The sequence below is a fragment of the Mus caroli genome, unplaced genomic scaffold (assembly GCF_978045245.1).
Source record: "Mus caroli unplaced genomic scaffold, Mus_caroli_1 scaffold_16, whole genome shotgun sequence".
NCBI lineage: Eukaryota > Metazoa > Chordata > Mammalia > Rodentia > Muridae > Mus > Mus caroli.
Window position 1 is genome coordinate 71,120,403 of NW_028227271.1, and position 17,529 is coordinate 71,137,931.

The 17,529-nt window shown below is 39.4% G+C and overlaps 1 protein-coding gene across 1 annotated transcript in view; it reads right to left on the bottom strand.

The window, feature by feature from the left end:
• The window catches only part of Cpq (carboxypeptidase Q), a 517,237-nt gene that overhangs the window by 211,256 nt on the left and 288,452 nt on the right, over positions 1–17,529 (bottom strand). Inside the window, exon 5 of the mRNA XM_021183241.3 lies at positions 15,317–15,428. Within this exon, the coding sequence (XP_021038900.1) occupies positions 15,317–15,428 (112 nt within the window). The remainder of the gene's footprint in view (positions 1–15,316; positions 15,429–17,529) is intronic.

A 17,529-nucleotide genomic window follows, 5' to 3' on the forward strand; every position in this document is an offset into this window, starting at 1 on the left:
TATAAGAGAGTAGGCTGAGCAAGCCAAGGGAGGCAAGCCAGTAAAGAACATCCCTCCATGGCCTCTGCATCGGCTCCTGCTTTCTGACCTGCTTGAGTTCCAGTCCTGACTTCCTTTGGTGATGAACAGCAGTATGGAAGTGTAAGCCGAATAAACCCTTTCCTCCCCAACTTGCTTCTTGGTCATGATGTTTGTGCAGGAATAGAATCCCTGACTAAGACAGTGGTCAAGCTGCTAATGTGTGCTCTCTCTAGTTTCTTTTTTTTTTTTTTTTTTTTTTTTTTTTTTTTTTTTTTAATATTTTTATTACATAATTTCCTCAATTACATTTCCAATACTATCCCAAAAGTCCCCCATAGCGCCCCCCACTTCCCTACCCACCCATTCCCATTCTTTTGGCCCTGGCATTCCCCTATATTGGGGCATATAAAGTTTGCAAGTCCAATGGGCCTCTCTTTCCATTGATGGCCGACTAGACCATCTTTCGATACATATGCAGCTAGAGACAAGAGCTCCGGTTAGTACATCATGTTGTTCCAACAATAGGGTTGCAGATCCCTTTAGCTCCTTGGGTACTTTCTCTAGCTTCTCCATTGGGAGCCCTGTGATACATCCAATAGCTGACTGTGAACATCCACTCCTGTGTTTGCTAGGCCCCGGCATCGTCTCACAAGAGACAGCTATATTTGGGTCCTTTCAGCAAGATCTTGCTAGTGTATGCAATGGTGTCAGCGTTTAGAAGCTGATTATGGGACGGATCCCTGGATACAGCAGTCTCTAAATGGTCCATCCTTTCATCACAGCTACGAACTTTGTCTCTGTAGCTCCTTCCCTGGGTGTTTTGTTCCCAATTCTAAGAAGGTGCACAGTGTCCACACTTTGGTCTTCATTCTTCTTGAGTTTCATGCGTTTAGCAAATTGTATCTTATATCTTGGGTATCCTAAGTTTTGGGCTAATATCCACTTATCAATGAATACATATTGTGTGAGTTCTTTTGTGATTGTGTTACTTCACTCAAGATGATGCCCTCCAGGTCCATCCATTTGGCTAGGAATTTCATAAATTCATTCTTTTTAATAGCTGAGTAGTACTCCATTGTGTAAATGTACCATAATTTCTGTATCCATTCCTCTGTTGAGGGACATCTGGGTTCTTTCCAGCTTCTGGCTATTATAAATAGGGCTGCTATGAACATAGTGGAGCATGTGTCCTTTTTACCAGTTGGGACATCTTCTGGATATATGCCCAGGAGAGGTATTGCTGGATCCTCCGGTAGTACTATGTCCAATTTTCTGAGGAACCGCCAGACTGATTTCCAGAGTGGTTGTACAAGCTTGCAATCCCACCAACAATGGAGGAGTGTTCCTCTTTCTCCACATCCTCGCCAGCATCTGCTGTCACCTGAATTTTTGATCTTAGCCATTCTGACTGGTGTGAGGTGGAATCTCAGGGTTGTTTTGATTTGCATTTCCCTGATGATTAAGGATGTTGAACATTTTTTCAGGTGCTTCTCTGCCATTCGGTATTCCTCAGGTGAGAATTCTTTGTTCAGTTCTGAGCCCCATTTTTTAATGGGGTTATTTGACTTTCTGGAGTCCACCTTCTTGAGTTCTTTATATATATTGGATATTAGTCCCTTATCTGATTTAGGATAGGTGAAGATCCTTTCCCAATCTGTTGGTGGTTTTTTTGTCTTATTGATGGTGTCTTTAGCCTTGCAGAAGCTTTGTAGTTTCATGAGGTCCCACTTGTCAATTCTCGATCTTACAGCACAAGCCATTACTGTTCTATTCAGGAATTTTTCCCCTGTGCCCATATCTTCAAGGCTTTTCCCCACTTTCTCCTCTATAAGTTTCAGTGTCTCTGGTTTTATGTGAAGTTCCTTGATCCACTTAGACTTGACCTTAGTACAAGGAGATAGGAATGGATCGATTCGCATTCTTCTACATGTTAACAACCAGTTGTGCCAGCACCATTTGTTGAAAATGCTGTCTTTCTTCCACTGGATGTTTTTAGCTCCCTTGTCGAAGATCAAGTGACCATAGGTGTGTGGGTTCATTTCTGGGTCTTCAATTCTATTCCATTGGTCTATTTGTCTGTCACTATACCAGTACCATGCAGTTTTTATCACAATTGCTCTGTAGTAGAGCTTTAGGTCCGGCATGGTGATTCCACCAGAGGTTCTTTTATCCTTGAGAAGAGTTTTTGCTATCCTAGGTTTTTTGTTATTCCAGATGAATTTGCAGATTGCACTTTCTAATTCGTTGAAGAATTGATTTGGAATTTTGATGGGGATTGCATTGAATCTGTAGATTGCTTTTGGCAAGATAGCCATTTTTACAATGTTGATCCTGCCAATCCATGAGCATGGGAGATCTTTCCATCTTCTGAGATCTTCTATAATTTCTTTCTTCAGAGACTTGAAGTTTTTATTATACAGATCTTTCACTTCCTTAGTTAGAGTCACGCCAAGATATTTTATATTATTTGTGACTATTGAGAAGGGTGTTGTTTCCCTAATTTCTTTCTCAGCCTGTTTATTTTTTGTGTAGAGAAAGGCCATTGATTTGTTTGAGTTAATTTTATATCCAGCTACTTCACCGAAGCTGTTTATCAGGCTTAGGAGTTCTCTGGTGGAATTTTTAGGGTCACTTATATATACTATCATATCATCTGCAAAAAGTGATATTTTGACTTCATCTTTTCCAATTTGTATCCCTTTGATCTCCTTTTGTTGTCGAATTGCTCTGGCTAGGACTTCAAGTACAATGTTGAATAGGTATGGAGAAAGTGGACAGCCTTGTCTAGTCCCTGATTTTAGAGGGATTGCTTCAAGCTTCTCACCATTTACTTTGATGTTGGCTACTGGTTTGCTGTAGATTGCTTTTATCATGTTTAGGTATGGGCCTTGAATTCCTGATCTTTCCAAGACTTTTATCATGAATGGGTGTTGGATCTTGTCAAATGCTTTTTCCGCATCTAAGGAGATGACCATGTGGTTTTTATCTTTGAGTTTGTTTATATACTGGATTACGTTGATGGATTTCCGTATATTGAACCATCCCTGCATCCCTGGGATGAAACCTACTTGGTCAGGATGGATGATTGTTTTGATGTGTTCTTGGATTCGGTTAGCAAGAACTTTATTGAGGATTTTTGCATCAATATTCATAAGGGATATTGGTCTGAAGTTTTCTATCTTTGTTGGGTCTTTTTGTGGTTTAGGTATCAGAGTAATTGTGGCTTCATAGAATGAGTTGGGTAGAGTACCTTCTGTTTCTATTTTGTGGAATAGTTTGTGAAGAACTGGGATTAGATCTTCTTTGAAGGTCTGATAGAACTCTGCACTAAACCCATCTGGTCCTGGGCTTTTTTTAGTTGGGAGACTGTTAATGACTGCTTCTATTTCTTTGGGGGATATAGGGCTGTTTAGATCATTAACCTGATCTTGATTCAACTTTGGTACCTGGTATCTGTCTAGGAACTTGTCCATTTCATCCAGGTTCTCCAGTTTTGTTGAGTATAGCCTTTGGTAGAAGGATCTGATGGTGTTTTGGATGTCTTCAGGATCTGTTGTTATGTCTCCTTTTTCATTTCTGATTTTGTTAATTAGGATGCTTTCCCTGTGCCCTCTAGTGAGTCTGGCTAAGGGTTTATCTATCTTGTTGATTTTCTCAAAGAACCAGCTCCTTGATTGGTTGATTCTTTGAATAGTTTTTCTTGTTTCCACTTGGTTGATTTCACCCCTGAGTTTGATTATTTCCTGCCGTCTACTCCTCTTGGGTGAATTTGCTTCCTTTTGTTCTAGTGCTTTTAGGTGTGTTGTCAAGCTGCTAATGTGTGCTCTCTCTAGTTTCCTTTTGGAGGCACTCAGAGCTATGAGTTTTCCTCTTAAAAATGCTTTCATTGCGTCCCATAAGTTTGGGTATGTTGTGGCTTCATTTTCATTGAACTCTAAAAAGTCCTTAATTTCTTTCTTTATTCCTTCCTTGACCAAGGTATCATTGAGAAGAGTGTTGTTCAGTTTCCACGTGAAGGTTGGCTTTCTATTATTTATTTTGTTATTGAAGATCAGCCTTAGTCCATGGTGATCTGATAGGATGCATGGGACAATTTCAATATTTTTATATCTGTTGAGGCCTGTTTTGTGACCAATTATGTGGTCAATTTTGGAGAAGGTACCATGAGGTGCTGAGAAGAAGGTATATCCTTTTGTTTTAGGATAGAATGTTCTGTAGATATCTGCCAGATCCATTTGATTCATAATTTCTCTTAGTTTCACTGTGTCCCTGTTTAGTTTCTGTTTCCATGATCTGTCCATTGGTGAAAGTGGTGTGTTGAAGTCTCCCACTATTATTGTATGAGGTGCAATGTGTGCTTTGAGATTTACTAAAGTTTCTTTAATGAATGTGGCTGCCTTTGTATTTGGAGCATAGATATTCAGGATTGATAGTTCCTCTTGGAGGATTTTACCTTTGATGAGTATGAAGTGTCCCTCCCTGTCTTTTTTAATGACTTTGGGTTGGAAGTCAATCTTATCAGATATTAGAATGGCTACTCCAGCTTGTTTCTTCATGCCATTTGCTTGGAGAATTGTTTTCCAGCCTTTCATTCTGAGGTAGTGTCTATCCTTTTCTCTGAGATGAGTTTCCTGTAAGCAGCAAAATGTTGGGTCTTGTTTGTGTAGCCAGTTTGTTAGTCTATGTCTTTTTATCGGGGAGTTGAGTCCATTGATATTAAGAGATATTAAGGAAAAGAAATTGGTGTTTCCTGTTATTTTTGATGTTAAAGTTGGCATTTTGTTCTTGTGGCTGTCTTCTTTTAGGTTTGTTGAGGGATTACCTTCTTGTTGATTCTAGGGCGTGGTTCCTGTCCTTGTATTGGTTTTTTTCTGTTATTATCCTTTGAAGGGCTGGATTCGTGGAGAGATAATGTGTGAATTTGGTTTTGTCGTGGAATACTTTGGTTTCTCCATCTATGTTAATTGAGAGTTTGGCTGGGTATAGTAGCCTGGGCTGGAATTTGTGTTCTTTTAGTGTCTGTATAACATCTGTCCAGGATCTTCTGGCTTTCATAGTCTCTGGTGAAAAATCTGGTGTAATTCTGATAGGCTTGCCTTTATATGTTACTTGGCCTTTTTCTCTTACTGCTTTTAGTATTCTATCTTTATTTAGAGCATTTGTTGCTCTGATTATTATGTGTCGGGAGGTATTTCTTTTCTGATCCAGTCTATTTGGAGTTCTGTAGGCTTCTTGTATGTTCATGGGCATCTCTTTCTTTAGATTTGGGAAGTTTTCTTCTATAATTTTGTTGAAGATGTTTGCTGGTCCTTTGAGTTGAAAATCTTCATTCTCATCCACTCCTATTATCCGTAGGTTTGGTCTTCTCATTATGTCCTGTATTTCTTGGATGTTTTGAGTTAGGATCTTTTTGCATTTTCCATTTTCCTTGATTGTTGTGCCGATGTTCTCTATGGAATCTTCTGCACCTGAGATTCTCTCTTCCATCTCTTGTATTCTGTTGCTGATGCTTGCATCTATGGTTCCAGATTTCTTTCCTAGGGTTTCTATCTCCAGTGTTGCCTCATTTTGGGTTTTCTTTATTGTGTCTACTTCCCTTTTTAGGTCTAGTATGGTTTTGTTCATTTCCATCATCTGTTTGGATGTGTTTTCCTGTTTTTCTGTAAGGACTTCTACCTGTTTGATTATGTTATCATGTTTTTCTTTAAGGATTTGTAACTCTTTAGCAGTGTTCTCCTGCAATTCTTTAAGGGATTTTTGTGCTTCCTCTTTATTGTCTTCTTCCTTTTTAGCAGTGTTCTCCTGCATTTCTTTAAGTGTGTTATTAACGTCCTTCTTGAAGTCCTCTATCATCATCAGGAGATATGCTTTTAAATCCGTGTCTAGCTTTTCCGGTGTGTTGGGGTGCCCTGGACTGGGTGAAGTGGGGGTGCTGGGTTCTGATGATGGTGACTGGTCTTGGTTTCTGTTAGTAAGATTATTACGTTTACCTTTCGCCATCTGGTAATCTCTGGGGTTAGTTGTTATCGTTGTCACTATTTAAAGATTGGAGCAGAAGCTTTGTTCCACTCACCAGCAGTCCCAAAATCCTGCGGCGGGGGTCGTGGGTAGCTGGCGGGTGTCAGGCAACCCTGCGCTCCCGCTACCCTGGCGCTGATCCGGCCGGGTGAGGCCTGTGGCCCTACTCAGGCTGGTTTCTGCTTCCCTAACTAATGCAGTCTCAGGTCCCGCGCAATTGGATTGGAGCAGAAGCTGTGCTCCCCTCACCAGAAGTCTTAAGATCCTGTGGCGGGTGTGAGTGTCAGCAGACCCTGCGCCCCAGCTGCTCAGGTGCTTTTCTGACCGGAAGAGGCTTGTGGCCCTGTGTGGGCCGGATTTCTCTCTCCCCAACCAGAGCAGTCTCAGGTCCCGCGTGATTGGACTGGAGCAGAAGCTGTGTTCCACTCACCAGCAGTCCCAAAATCCTGCGGCGGGGGTCGTGGGTAGCTGGCGGGTGTCAGGCAACCCTGCGCTCCCGCTACCCTGGTGCTGATCCGGCCGGGTGAGGCCTGTGGCCCTACTCAGGCTGGTTTCTGCTTCCCTAACTAATGCAGTCTCAGGTCCCGCGCAATTGGATTGGAGCAGAAGCTGTGCTCCCCTCACCAGAAGTCTTAAGATCCTGTGGCGGGTGTTGTGGGCAGTTGGCGAGTGTCAGCAGACCCTGCGCCCCAGCTGCTCAGGTGCTTTTCTGACCGGAAGAGGCTTGTGGCCCTGTGTGGGCCGGATTTCTCTCTCCCCAACCAGAGCAGTCTCAGGTCCCGCGTGATTGGACTGGAGCAGAAGCTGTATTCCACTCACCAGCAGTCCCAAAATCCTGCGGCGGGGGTCGTGGGTAGCTGGCGGGTGTCAGGCAACCCTGCGCTCCCGCTACCCTGGTGCTGATCCGGCCGGGTGAGGCCTGTGGCCCTACTCAGGCCGGTTTCTGCTTCCCTAACTAATGCAGTCTCAGGTCCCGCGCAATTGGATTGGAGCAGAAGCTGTGCTCCCCTCACCAGAAGTCTTAAGATCCTGTGGCGGGTGTTGTGGGCAGTTGGCGAGTGTCAGCAGACCCTGCGCCCCAGCTGCTCAGGTGCTTTTCTGACCGGAAGAGCTTATTATATTTTAAATAATATTACATTTATTTCAAATAAAACAGACTGAGAAAATGTGGAAAAGGAGTCATCGGGTATAGTTTTCTTTAAGTTAATATAAATGATCCTAAAGTGTGGCCTCTATAGGTCAATTATGGAACCACTACATAGTCCCAAAGGTAGCCAGGCAATTTAGAATGAAAACAGATATAAATGCATTGGGGTTTAGCCTAATGATGGCCATTTTGTGATCACTTGTACAGTCTTCTTTAGTTCTTCCACCTCTCAAAGAGCCCCAGGACAGTGCTCAAAAGCATATTCTTTTAACAAATGTTTTTCTTGAAAAAGAAATTACTAAGAGGCAATTTGTGAACTAATCTGTTCATTGTATATGTTTCTTTTTCCTTTTATGTATACTATCTCTTGACAGATTTAGTGTTTCTTGAGTCAGGCTGAGAATAATATTTCAGTGAACTTATATTCAATGGAGCCTATCAGTAGTATTACAGTTCAGTCAATAGGTTTAATTTACAGTTTCCACTGGACAGACAGCTATATCATCTTGGACAGGGCATGAGACTTTCTTCTGTTTTGCTTTCTTCTTCTCTACAGTGGTTGTTACAACAACTACAAGCTAGGTCTGCAGCTTGAGGCTATTAACAGGAAGAAATGACTATGTGTACACTGGAGGCCATAGCACATCACACCATGTGCAAATACAGTTAGTACTTTTGGTACAGCCAGAGATCTGACACTTTAGGGCGAATTCAATTTAAAATTTGATCTCTTTTCTAGGTGTCAGCCAATCCCCTTATGGGCTCAGGATCCCTAGAATCTCTAGTCCTATGGTTTAAATGACTTTTACCTCAAGGAAGTTGCTGACTGTTTTCGTACATCAGTTATACTGGATTGGATATCCTGGTGATTTTCTAAGGCAGATCTGAGAACCTGGACAAAAACACTTCCTCATCTTTTTCTTCATTTTCAAGTAAGACACCTTGCATAGGAGCTGGCTGCATAAGGCTATAACAGAATCAACATCTTGACATATATTTGTCTGTCTTCATTAGAATATTCTGGACCAGGTAGGCCTGGTGATTCTTCTATAAGTATCCCCACTTCTTACTTCTGCCTGCTAGTTATGTCAACAAAGTACTCATTCTGATAGTGATATCAGGATCCCCCCCCCCTTTAGTCTTTCTTCTGTTTCATTTTTTTAAGAGGAGGGTGTTTGGAACATATTTGTCTTTATAAAATAAAATGTACTTATTATTACAAAAACTTGACACTTCACTGCCATCTGTGGCTCCTGCCACTCTATAACCTTCAGCTGCCACCCAAGAATATCCTTGACACTAGGTTTCTTCTTGATAATATATGCACTGCTGAGAATGCCTGATTCTGTCTCCTTGTATTTCAGGAACTCCTATTTATCTTTATTAAACAAAGCTCAAGCACTGAAAAATCAGCATGTTGAGTTTGCCTTGCCCAGCCAACTACATAAAGCCTTCCCTCCATAGGTATCCAAAGTAAACTGTACATGCCACAGTTATGGAGCATTTGCAGCAATTTTACAGTTATTTTTGAATCAAATATCTCTTCTGTTTCAAAGATGTCAAAGTCCATCTTCTTTGGTCAAGGCATCTAGGATGCAGATATTCTATTACCTCATCAAACACTTGAGTGAGTAAGCAAAGAAGCACACAAATAAATATCTTCTAAGAAACTGTAGTGACAATTTTGAGATTTTGATTTCTTGAAAAACACATAAATAGTATAAAAATATGTTTTAATTTTAATCTCAGGTATGGGATATGCAGCTGCTTCAAATGTCCATTGACTATGATTTGCCTCATCCACTACTAGGGCATGATTTTGCCAGCTGCAGATAGTTTCTGTGATTATGTGACACTTGAAATTCTGGGGAATTTTCAGAGGGTTTGATATGGAATCATAGGGTTCCAAGAGGTGAGATGGGTTGCTCTTTGGCTGTTAATGCTGTGGTTTAAGTAGTAGTGATGAAGAACAAGAAGAAGAGGAGGAGGAGGAAGAAGGAGAAGAAAAAGATGAAGGAGGAGGAGGAGGAGGAGGAGGAGGAGGAGGAGGAGGAGAAGAAGAAGAAGAAGAAGAAGAAGAAGAAGAAGAAGAAGAAGAAGAAGAAGAAGAAGAAGAAGAAGAAAACAAGAAGAAAAAGAAGAACAAGAACAAGAAGAAAAAGAAGAAGAAGAAGAAGAAGAAGAAGAAGAAGAAGAAGAAGAAGAAGAAGAAGAAGAAGAAGAAGAAGAAGAAGAAGAAGGAGAAGAAAAATAAGAACTAGAAGAATAACAACTAGAAGAACAAGAACTAGAAGAACAAGAAGAACATGGCACTGGTGAAGGGAAATTTAGATATCCTGACAGTGAAGATCAAACTTGCCCCAAGGAACTCAACACCTCTAATCAGCAGGAAATAGGCAAGCGATAATGTAATCCCCATTCTGACCCCTGACTTTATTCAGGGAGATCTTTTCTTTCCTTTCCCCTTCTATCTTTTTTCTCTCCTATCTAGTAGTGTTAGGGGATTGAAATGGTAGAGGAAACGTATGGAAGGAAAAAGAACCCACAAAGTAACCAAAGATAGCTACAAGAAACAGACTCTCATGCTTGATAATCACAATCAGGATGCTCACATTTCATGTTTTTAGAAATATCTTTCTTACGTCCCACATTTCAAGATCCAGGCAATGTTCCTCTTTTTTTCTTTCATTTCTCTAGAATCAAAACCCACAAATTCTAACTTCATAAAGTTAATGAAGTGATGAAACTTGATGAATTTTGGAGTAGAAGGTGGTTTATTTTTTCTGACTAACAAACAAACAATGTGAATTATAGCAGTTTTGGTCCAGGCTTTGTCTACTGACACCAGAACTTTCCAGGAAATGAAATCTCAAATAAACAGTGTCACATCCAGTAAAGAATGTGCACATGCCACACACAGAATTCCATAGCACTCCACAACAAATAGCCTTTTGCTGACAGTTACTTAGGAATGACTGATTATACTTATAAAATGCAAATGTATTATTAGATTAATTGAATATAATTTAAGCTGCTAGCTTGAGCAAAGGAGTGAATCTGTAAGAGTTGTAAAGTAGGAAGACAAAGGACAGGACAGTAGAAGGCTAAATCTTGGAAAAAGATTCTCAAATATCAGAGAGCCCCATTGAACGAACACTTCAAATTAACAAGCCATCGAGGGACTCTGATGTTCAAGCTGCCTGACATCTCACCCAAGGGACAGCATTCAAGAGGAGTGCCATTTTTCTTGGAAAAAGATTTTCACAGAACTTTCATGAGTCACCAATTAAAAAGTTTAGGCTAACAGGGCAGTCATGGCACACGCCTTTAATGCCAGCACTTGGGAGGCAGAGGCAGGTGGATTTCTGAGTTCAAGGCCAGCCTGGTCTACAGAGTGAGTTTCAGGACAGCCAGGGCTACACAGAGAAACCCAGTCTTGAAAAACCAAACACCAAAACAAAACAAAACAAAACAAAAGTTTAGGCTCAATATAATTAAGTAACATAATTATGAACCCTCCTTCTGTTTTCTCTTTTCTTTTTTTTCTTTTGTCTCAGAATTTTACTGCTGCTTTCTTTTTAATGGTGCTGAAGAACGAACTCAGGACCTAACAGACACTAAGCACATGTTCTAATCCTGAACTCTTCTTTTTCTCCAAGCTCCTCTAGAATTGCAGGTGAGTTTATACAGAAGTAGTAAGTCACACACTGGATCCAGACCTTCATGTTAAAATGCATAGATAATCTAACAGAAATTCAAATTCAATTTTAAAATTTTATGATGGTTGTTCATTCAACAGGGTGTCTGCACAGGAAGTGATCACAAGATATCTAAGACTCAATAAGTTTTATATAAAAATAGAAAGTGTGAAGGATTCCTTAGGCTTCCATCATACAGGAGGATGGGGGCTTAAATGGAACAGAGAAAGCATATGTTAGTGACTTTATAGCCACTGGCTCTAGAGTTGCACTATTATAACTAAAATACTAAGAAGGCAGAGCAGTCACTAATTGGGCTACATTTTTAAAAACATCATCTCTTGTACCAGATTTGTTTTTCAGAGTTATGCTTATTAAGTTATAAAATATAATATTTATTAAGAACCTGGGTTGCATCAGGCACTGTTTTAAATAGATTAGGCTATTACTTCACTTAATTTTCTAAACAGGCACAAGAGATAGAAACTATTATCCTTATTACCTAGATGGAAAAATTGAGAAACAAAGAATCAAAGCAAGTTACCAAAGTTTAAGTTTAGGTAACTAGGAAGTTGCTGATCCGAGGTATGAATAAAACAGGTGGTCTAGCTCCAGTGTCCTGAGGGCTTCTTGTTTCTCTGTTTCGTTTTGTTTTTGTTGTTGTTTGTTTTTCAAGACAGGTTTTTTTTTTTCCTGTGTACTCTGGCTGTCCTGGGTACACTTGCTGTGTATAGCATGTGTTAGTTAGGATTTTACTATTAACAGACACCATGACCAAGGAAATTCTTGTAAGGATACTATTTAATTGGAGCTGGCTTACAGGTTGAGCATTTCTGTCTGTTATCATCATGGCGGAAACATGGAAGTTTCCAGGCAAGCATGGTGCAGGAGGAGCTGAGAGTTCTACATCTTGCTCTGAAGGCTGCTATGAGAAAACTGGCTTCTAGGCAGCTACGACAAGAGTATTAAAGCTCCCACAGTGACACACCTACTCTAACAATGCCACACCTCCTAGTGATGCCATGCCACAGGCCAAGCATATACAAACCATCACACCAGGCTAGTCTCTAGTTTAGAGTTCTGCCTACCCTTCAAGTTCTGGGATTAAAGGTGTGTGCCTCTATGTCCAACTTAGTGTCCTGTGTTTTTGACCCTGTGTCAGTGCTGCTGCACAACACACACTTGAAAGAAAATGCTACTTTTTATTTTGCAGTTTAAGTTGTATTTTTATATGAATTCTCATAAATCTTTCAGAGGTTAAAGCTGTGAATTTAAAACATGGAACAAAACCAAAACCAAACAAAATATTCAAATAACAACAACAACAACTTCTGAGTTCAATATTTTCAGAGATAGGATACTGTATTCACTATGCTTGCTATTTGACATTTATCCTTGAAATTGAATTGAACTCAGTTAACAGTAATTTAGGGTAACATGTTGAGGACCAGAGCACAGAGATTCAATATGTAGGGATGACCTGATTTTTATTTCAATCTAGAGCAAATAAAATATTCTGGAAGATTATCATTGAATACAAACGAGAAGCCTGAAGTTCAGAGTGTTCAGATGACCTGCCCAAGACCAGGTAAGTAGTCAGAGTGACCTAAAACCAAATTCAGGTGAACTAGTTGCTGTTTCCATTCCACCACTTCATTTCTATCAAATTGGCAAAACATTGAAATAAAATTAATTTCCAGAATAAGCATCTGTGCTCCATAAGGACAAATGTTTGATTTTTTTTGCATGTTTCCCCAAATAACTCATTTAATTTGGGAATGATTCAAAGAGAAATGGAAAGATCAAAAGGAGACAGAAAGGAGGGAGGATTCCACAAAATCTAGACCTCTGAGTGTGTGCATTTGGGTTTTAGTTGTTGAAAAGTTTCTCTTTTTAACCTTACTCAGTTGTAAAAGTAGGCATGAAACCATTTCCCTGCTTATAGCAGTGCCTGTGGGCAAATGTGGAGGTCTCTAGCTTTGTGCTAAGGCTCTTAGAACAGAGAACATGCTCTAAACCAAGCTTCTACAAAAGGCTTTATAGAAAGCATAGCATCTGCTCAATGCATCTTTTCTATTATGTATGGTAACAATGCTGGAATGCTAAGAATGTGCAACTAGAGATTTCTAATTGGTTTGTTTAATTGTTTTTTCATAAGAGATTGTGTCAAATATCTAGAGATATTTTATTGGTTTATTTATTTGTCTGTCAAATCAGGGCACTTGTCCTTGGACATCCATCCAAGGACATTTGACAATATGTAGAGACATTTCCACTGTTAAATTGTTTTTTCATGGTGGTGGTAAATGATAGTGGCAATTAGTGGGTAGAGTTTGAAGATATTATAAAATCCCACACTGTAATTTAAAAATGTCAATAGTGCAAGGTTGAGAAATACCTATATAAAAATATTACATAAGCAGTTTTTAAAATTTTTAATATTTTTATTACATATTTTCCTCAATTACATTTCCAATGCTATCCCAAAAGTCCCCCATACCCTCCCCCCCCACTTCCCTATCCACCCATTCCCATTTTTTTGGCCCTGGCGTTCCCCTGTACGGGGGCATATAAAGTTTGCATGTCCAATGGGCCTCTCTTTCCAGTGATGGCTGACTAGGCCATCTTTTGATACATATGCAGCTAGAGACAAGAGTTCCGGGGTACTGGTTAGTTCATAATGTTGTTCCACCTATAGGGTTGCAGATCCCTTTAGCTCCTTGGGTACTTTCTCTAGCTTCTCCATTGGGAGCCCTGTGATCCATCCAATAGCTGACTGTGAGCATCCACTTCTGTGATTGCTAGGCCCCGGCATAGTCTCACAAGAGACAGCTATATCTGGGTCCTTTCAGCAAAATCTTGCTAGTGTATGCAATGGTGTCAGCGTTTGGAAGCTGATTATGGAATGGATCCCTGGATATGGCAGTCTCTAGATGGTCCATCCTTTTGTCTCAGCTCCAAACTTTGTCTCTGTAACTCCTTCCATAGGTGAGAACCCAGATGCCCCTCAACAGAGGAATGGATACAGAAAATGTGTTACATTTACACAATGGAGTACTACTCAGCTATTAAAAAGAATGAATTTATGAAATTCCTAGGCAAATGGATGGACCTGGAGGGCATTATCCTGAGTGAGGTAACACAATCACAAAGGAACTCACACAATATATACTCCCTGATAAGTGGATATTAGCCCAAAACTTAAGATACCCAGGATATAAGATACAATTTGCTAAATGCATGAAACTCAAGAAGAATGAAGACCAAAGTGTGGACACTGTGCCCCTTCATAAGCAGTTTTTTATTTCTACATTTTAAAATACAAGTAAAACACAATTTATAAAAATATAAATAAAAATGCCACACCAAATATTTTCTGAAAACAAGACCATGTCAGCAACCTACTGTTAGAGTGATCAACAATATTTTCCTTTTGAGATGGAGTCTCATGTAGCCCTGGCTGTCTTTGGACTCACTATGAAACTGATTACTAAAATGAGAGGCATGCACTCCATACCCATTTTTATGAGTTTGGGGGGATTGAACCCATGGCTTCATGCATGTTAGGCTGCATTCTACTATCTGAGCTGTATCTAAGATGAATAATCTTTAATGGACCTATGAAGAAGACAAAAGACCCCGAGAAAGTGGCAGGGAATCATGAGTTTGGCGACATATATACTTAAACAATGAATGCTTTGACCTCTATGTTATCTGAGAAACAATTTGTTTTACAGCTACTATCCAGGACATTCTGCAGATGAAGCCCTTCAAAACCACCATTGTATGATTCAGACAATGAACTCTTGATTCCGACTATTCTTTTGTTTCTAACTGCACTCCATACCCACCCTTTTTAACCAGCACATCAAAAGAAAATGTACATTTATTTGCAAATATAGTCATCAAAAGGAGCTGCTATTAGCTGTGTCTCCAATGCCTGCTCCTCTTAGCCATATCTAGGTCAAGTTTCTCCTACCATGACTACAGGATCATTTTTTTTCCATTAAAGCAATTTCTGATTTCTGTGGAAAGATGATTTCCTTTTTCCACTATTCTCACAACCTTATTCTATCTTAAGAGAAGATAAGGCAGTCAGAAGCAGCTGGTTATTATCTGTATTTGGCCCTGCATGGTCTGGCATCATCTCCAACTGATATGATTACATGAGTTCTGGTTTTATTTGCTTGTATATTTTCCCCAATGGATGACAATAATATTTGCTTGAATACTTGAATAAAAAAATTTCTTCAAGGGATAAGTTATTTCTTATCCTTTAAAGACAAGAATCATTCTATTCTTGGAGTAAACTGAGAAAAATATAACCACAGGAGGATTTCTGAAAATACCACAAAAATGAATCCATTGTGGAGTTTCTGTATAGAGTTAACATATTACTACTGAGACCATTAAATGTTAGTTGAACACTTACCAAGATCTTTAACAAGTGAGAGCGCTTCCCATGATATGAAGGCTCCACCACCATCATCCAGGGCACCCTGCCCAACATCCCAGCTATCCAAATGTCCACTGACCAAGACAACCTAGAATAAATAATAATAATAATAATAATAAAACAATAAGAGAAACATGACAGCAAAAAGACACACTCAGGTATTTCAAACACTAAGATCAAAATTCTTATATTTGTCTTAGAATGTGTCTGAGACACATACTGTTTCTAGTGAGAAGCTAGGTACTACAGTATCAGTACAATTCTATGTTCATCTTCAGAATGATAAAAGCCCTCCCTTTGTGCCTTCTATTAATAATATTGTAGATGTTTCTTTTATTTCCTCAGAGGAAGGGATGAGATGAGAGCTGTGCCCAGACATTATAAATACACTTGAATTGAGCCCAGAGTATTTCTATTTAACTATACCTAGGCTGAGTTCTGGAAGCTTCTAGTGTCCAGACAATCTAATCTTCTGCAAGTACAGATCTTGAAGGCTTCAGCTTCTAGCCTCTGTCTGTTAACCTAGGCCTAGAGTAATTCAGCCTCCTCTGAGACTTACTGCTGAATATTCTCACTTTCTAGCTCTTTCGGAACTCTGGCTAGCTGACTCAAATCAGCTGTTCTGGCTCAAATTCCTCTCTAAGCTTACTAATTCAATTCACTTCTCCTGGATTCTGACTGAATTGTTCTGCTTGGAAAAATTACCTCTGAAGTCCACAAACTGAATGGAACTACATGAACTTAACTAAACTCAATTGAATTTGGTTGAACTGCCTTGAACTCAACTGTCTCTTCTCTCTCTGCACTGCTCTTAAGTAGCCTCTCCATTTATTCTCATGAGAGTTGGGCATACATACCCTGTCAACTTTTTCTATGATTCATCGCTTTGTCTGCCCTTCAATTAGATGTCATTGTTGGGGATTAAAGATGTGTACTAAAGACATGTCTGTATTCCAGCCAGAAATATAAAGTTGTCTACTGCTGGAGTGTCTATATTCCAGCTGGATCACACAGACCCAGGTCTTTGGATTTAACACTAGCAAGAGTAGCTATGTTTCTGGATAAAAATTCCTCTCTAACTTTTCCTTTCTGTTTAAGCTAAAAATTGTACACAGTTTAACTATTACAAAATAACATAATCTTGACTACTAAGGGCATTGGTTTATTGCTAACTGATTTTCCATCAGTTTATGGCTTAAAGTAAAAATTACATAAAATGGAGCTCAAGACTTCAACCATATTCTCAACTGGTTATTGATTTAGAACATACTTAATAAACATATCAAATTTAATCTAAATGGATATGAGAAAAATAACTTTTACATTATGAATTACTTTGATATTTATATTTCCCTTTAAGAGAGTGGAAAGTTATTTTACCAGGAGAAAAATCCATGTCTATACACAATAAAGGACATACACACCAGAATGCTATACAGCTACCCTGGAAAACCATCTTACCTAAGGACTATGAACATACACAAAGACTATAACTCAGAAATCTTACTCCTAGTTGTATGGTGTACTCAGAAGTGTGTGTGTGTGTGTGTGTGTGTGTGTATACTTTAACCAAGACACTTTTCATAACAGAATATGAATAGCCCTATCCTCATCTGAAAAGGAAAATATTCAAGTGTCTGTTAAAAGTAGAATGAACAAACTGTATTCATGTGTGGAACACCACACAATAGTAAGAACAAACAACTGCAATGCATAATAAACAGCATGAAGAATAAAAGAAGCCAGGCACCAAATAATACTCTATGTATATCTCCAGCTACATAAAGCATAAAACCAAACAAATCAGGGAAGTGGTCTCCTGTGTAAAGGAGTATGAGAAAATGGAAGGAGGTACAGGTGAGCTTTTGTAGAGCTATCATGCTGCTTCTGATGTGGTGCTGGTTATGAAGGTGTGTTTAATTCATACAGTTAGCACATATGAACTCTTCCTGACAACATTAAACTCAATAACATTTTTGGAAATCAATGTACAGTAAGCTGTCAGAGAACCAAAGCTGAACCAATATTCTTCATGGCTAACATGAAAATTCACCATTACTTTAGGGAGAGCGTTTGTGGCATATAATATCACTGTGACCTCTGTACCACATATTCACTGAGCAGCTGAAAGACCTCCTGATATCTTACAGGGAACCCAGCCTAGTATGATTTCATTGTAGTCACGAACA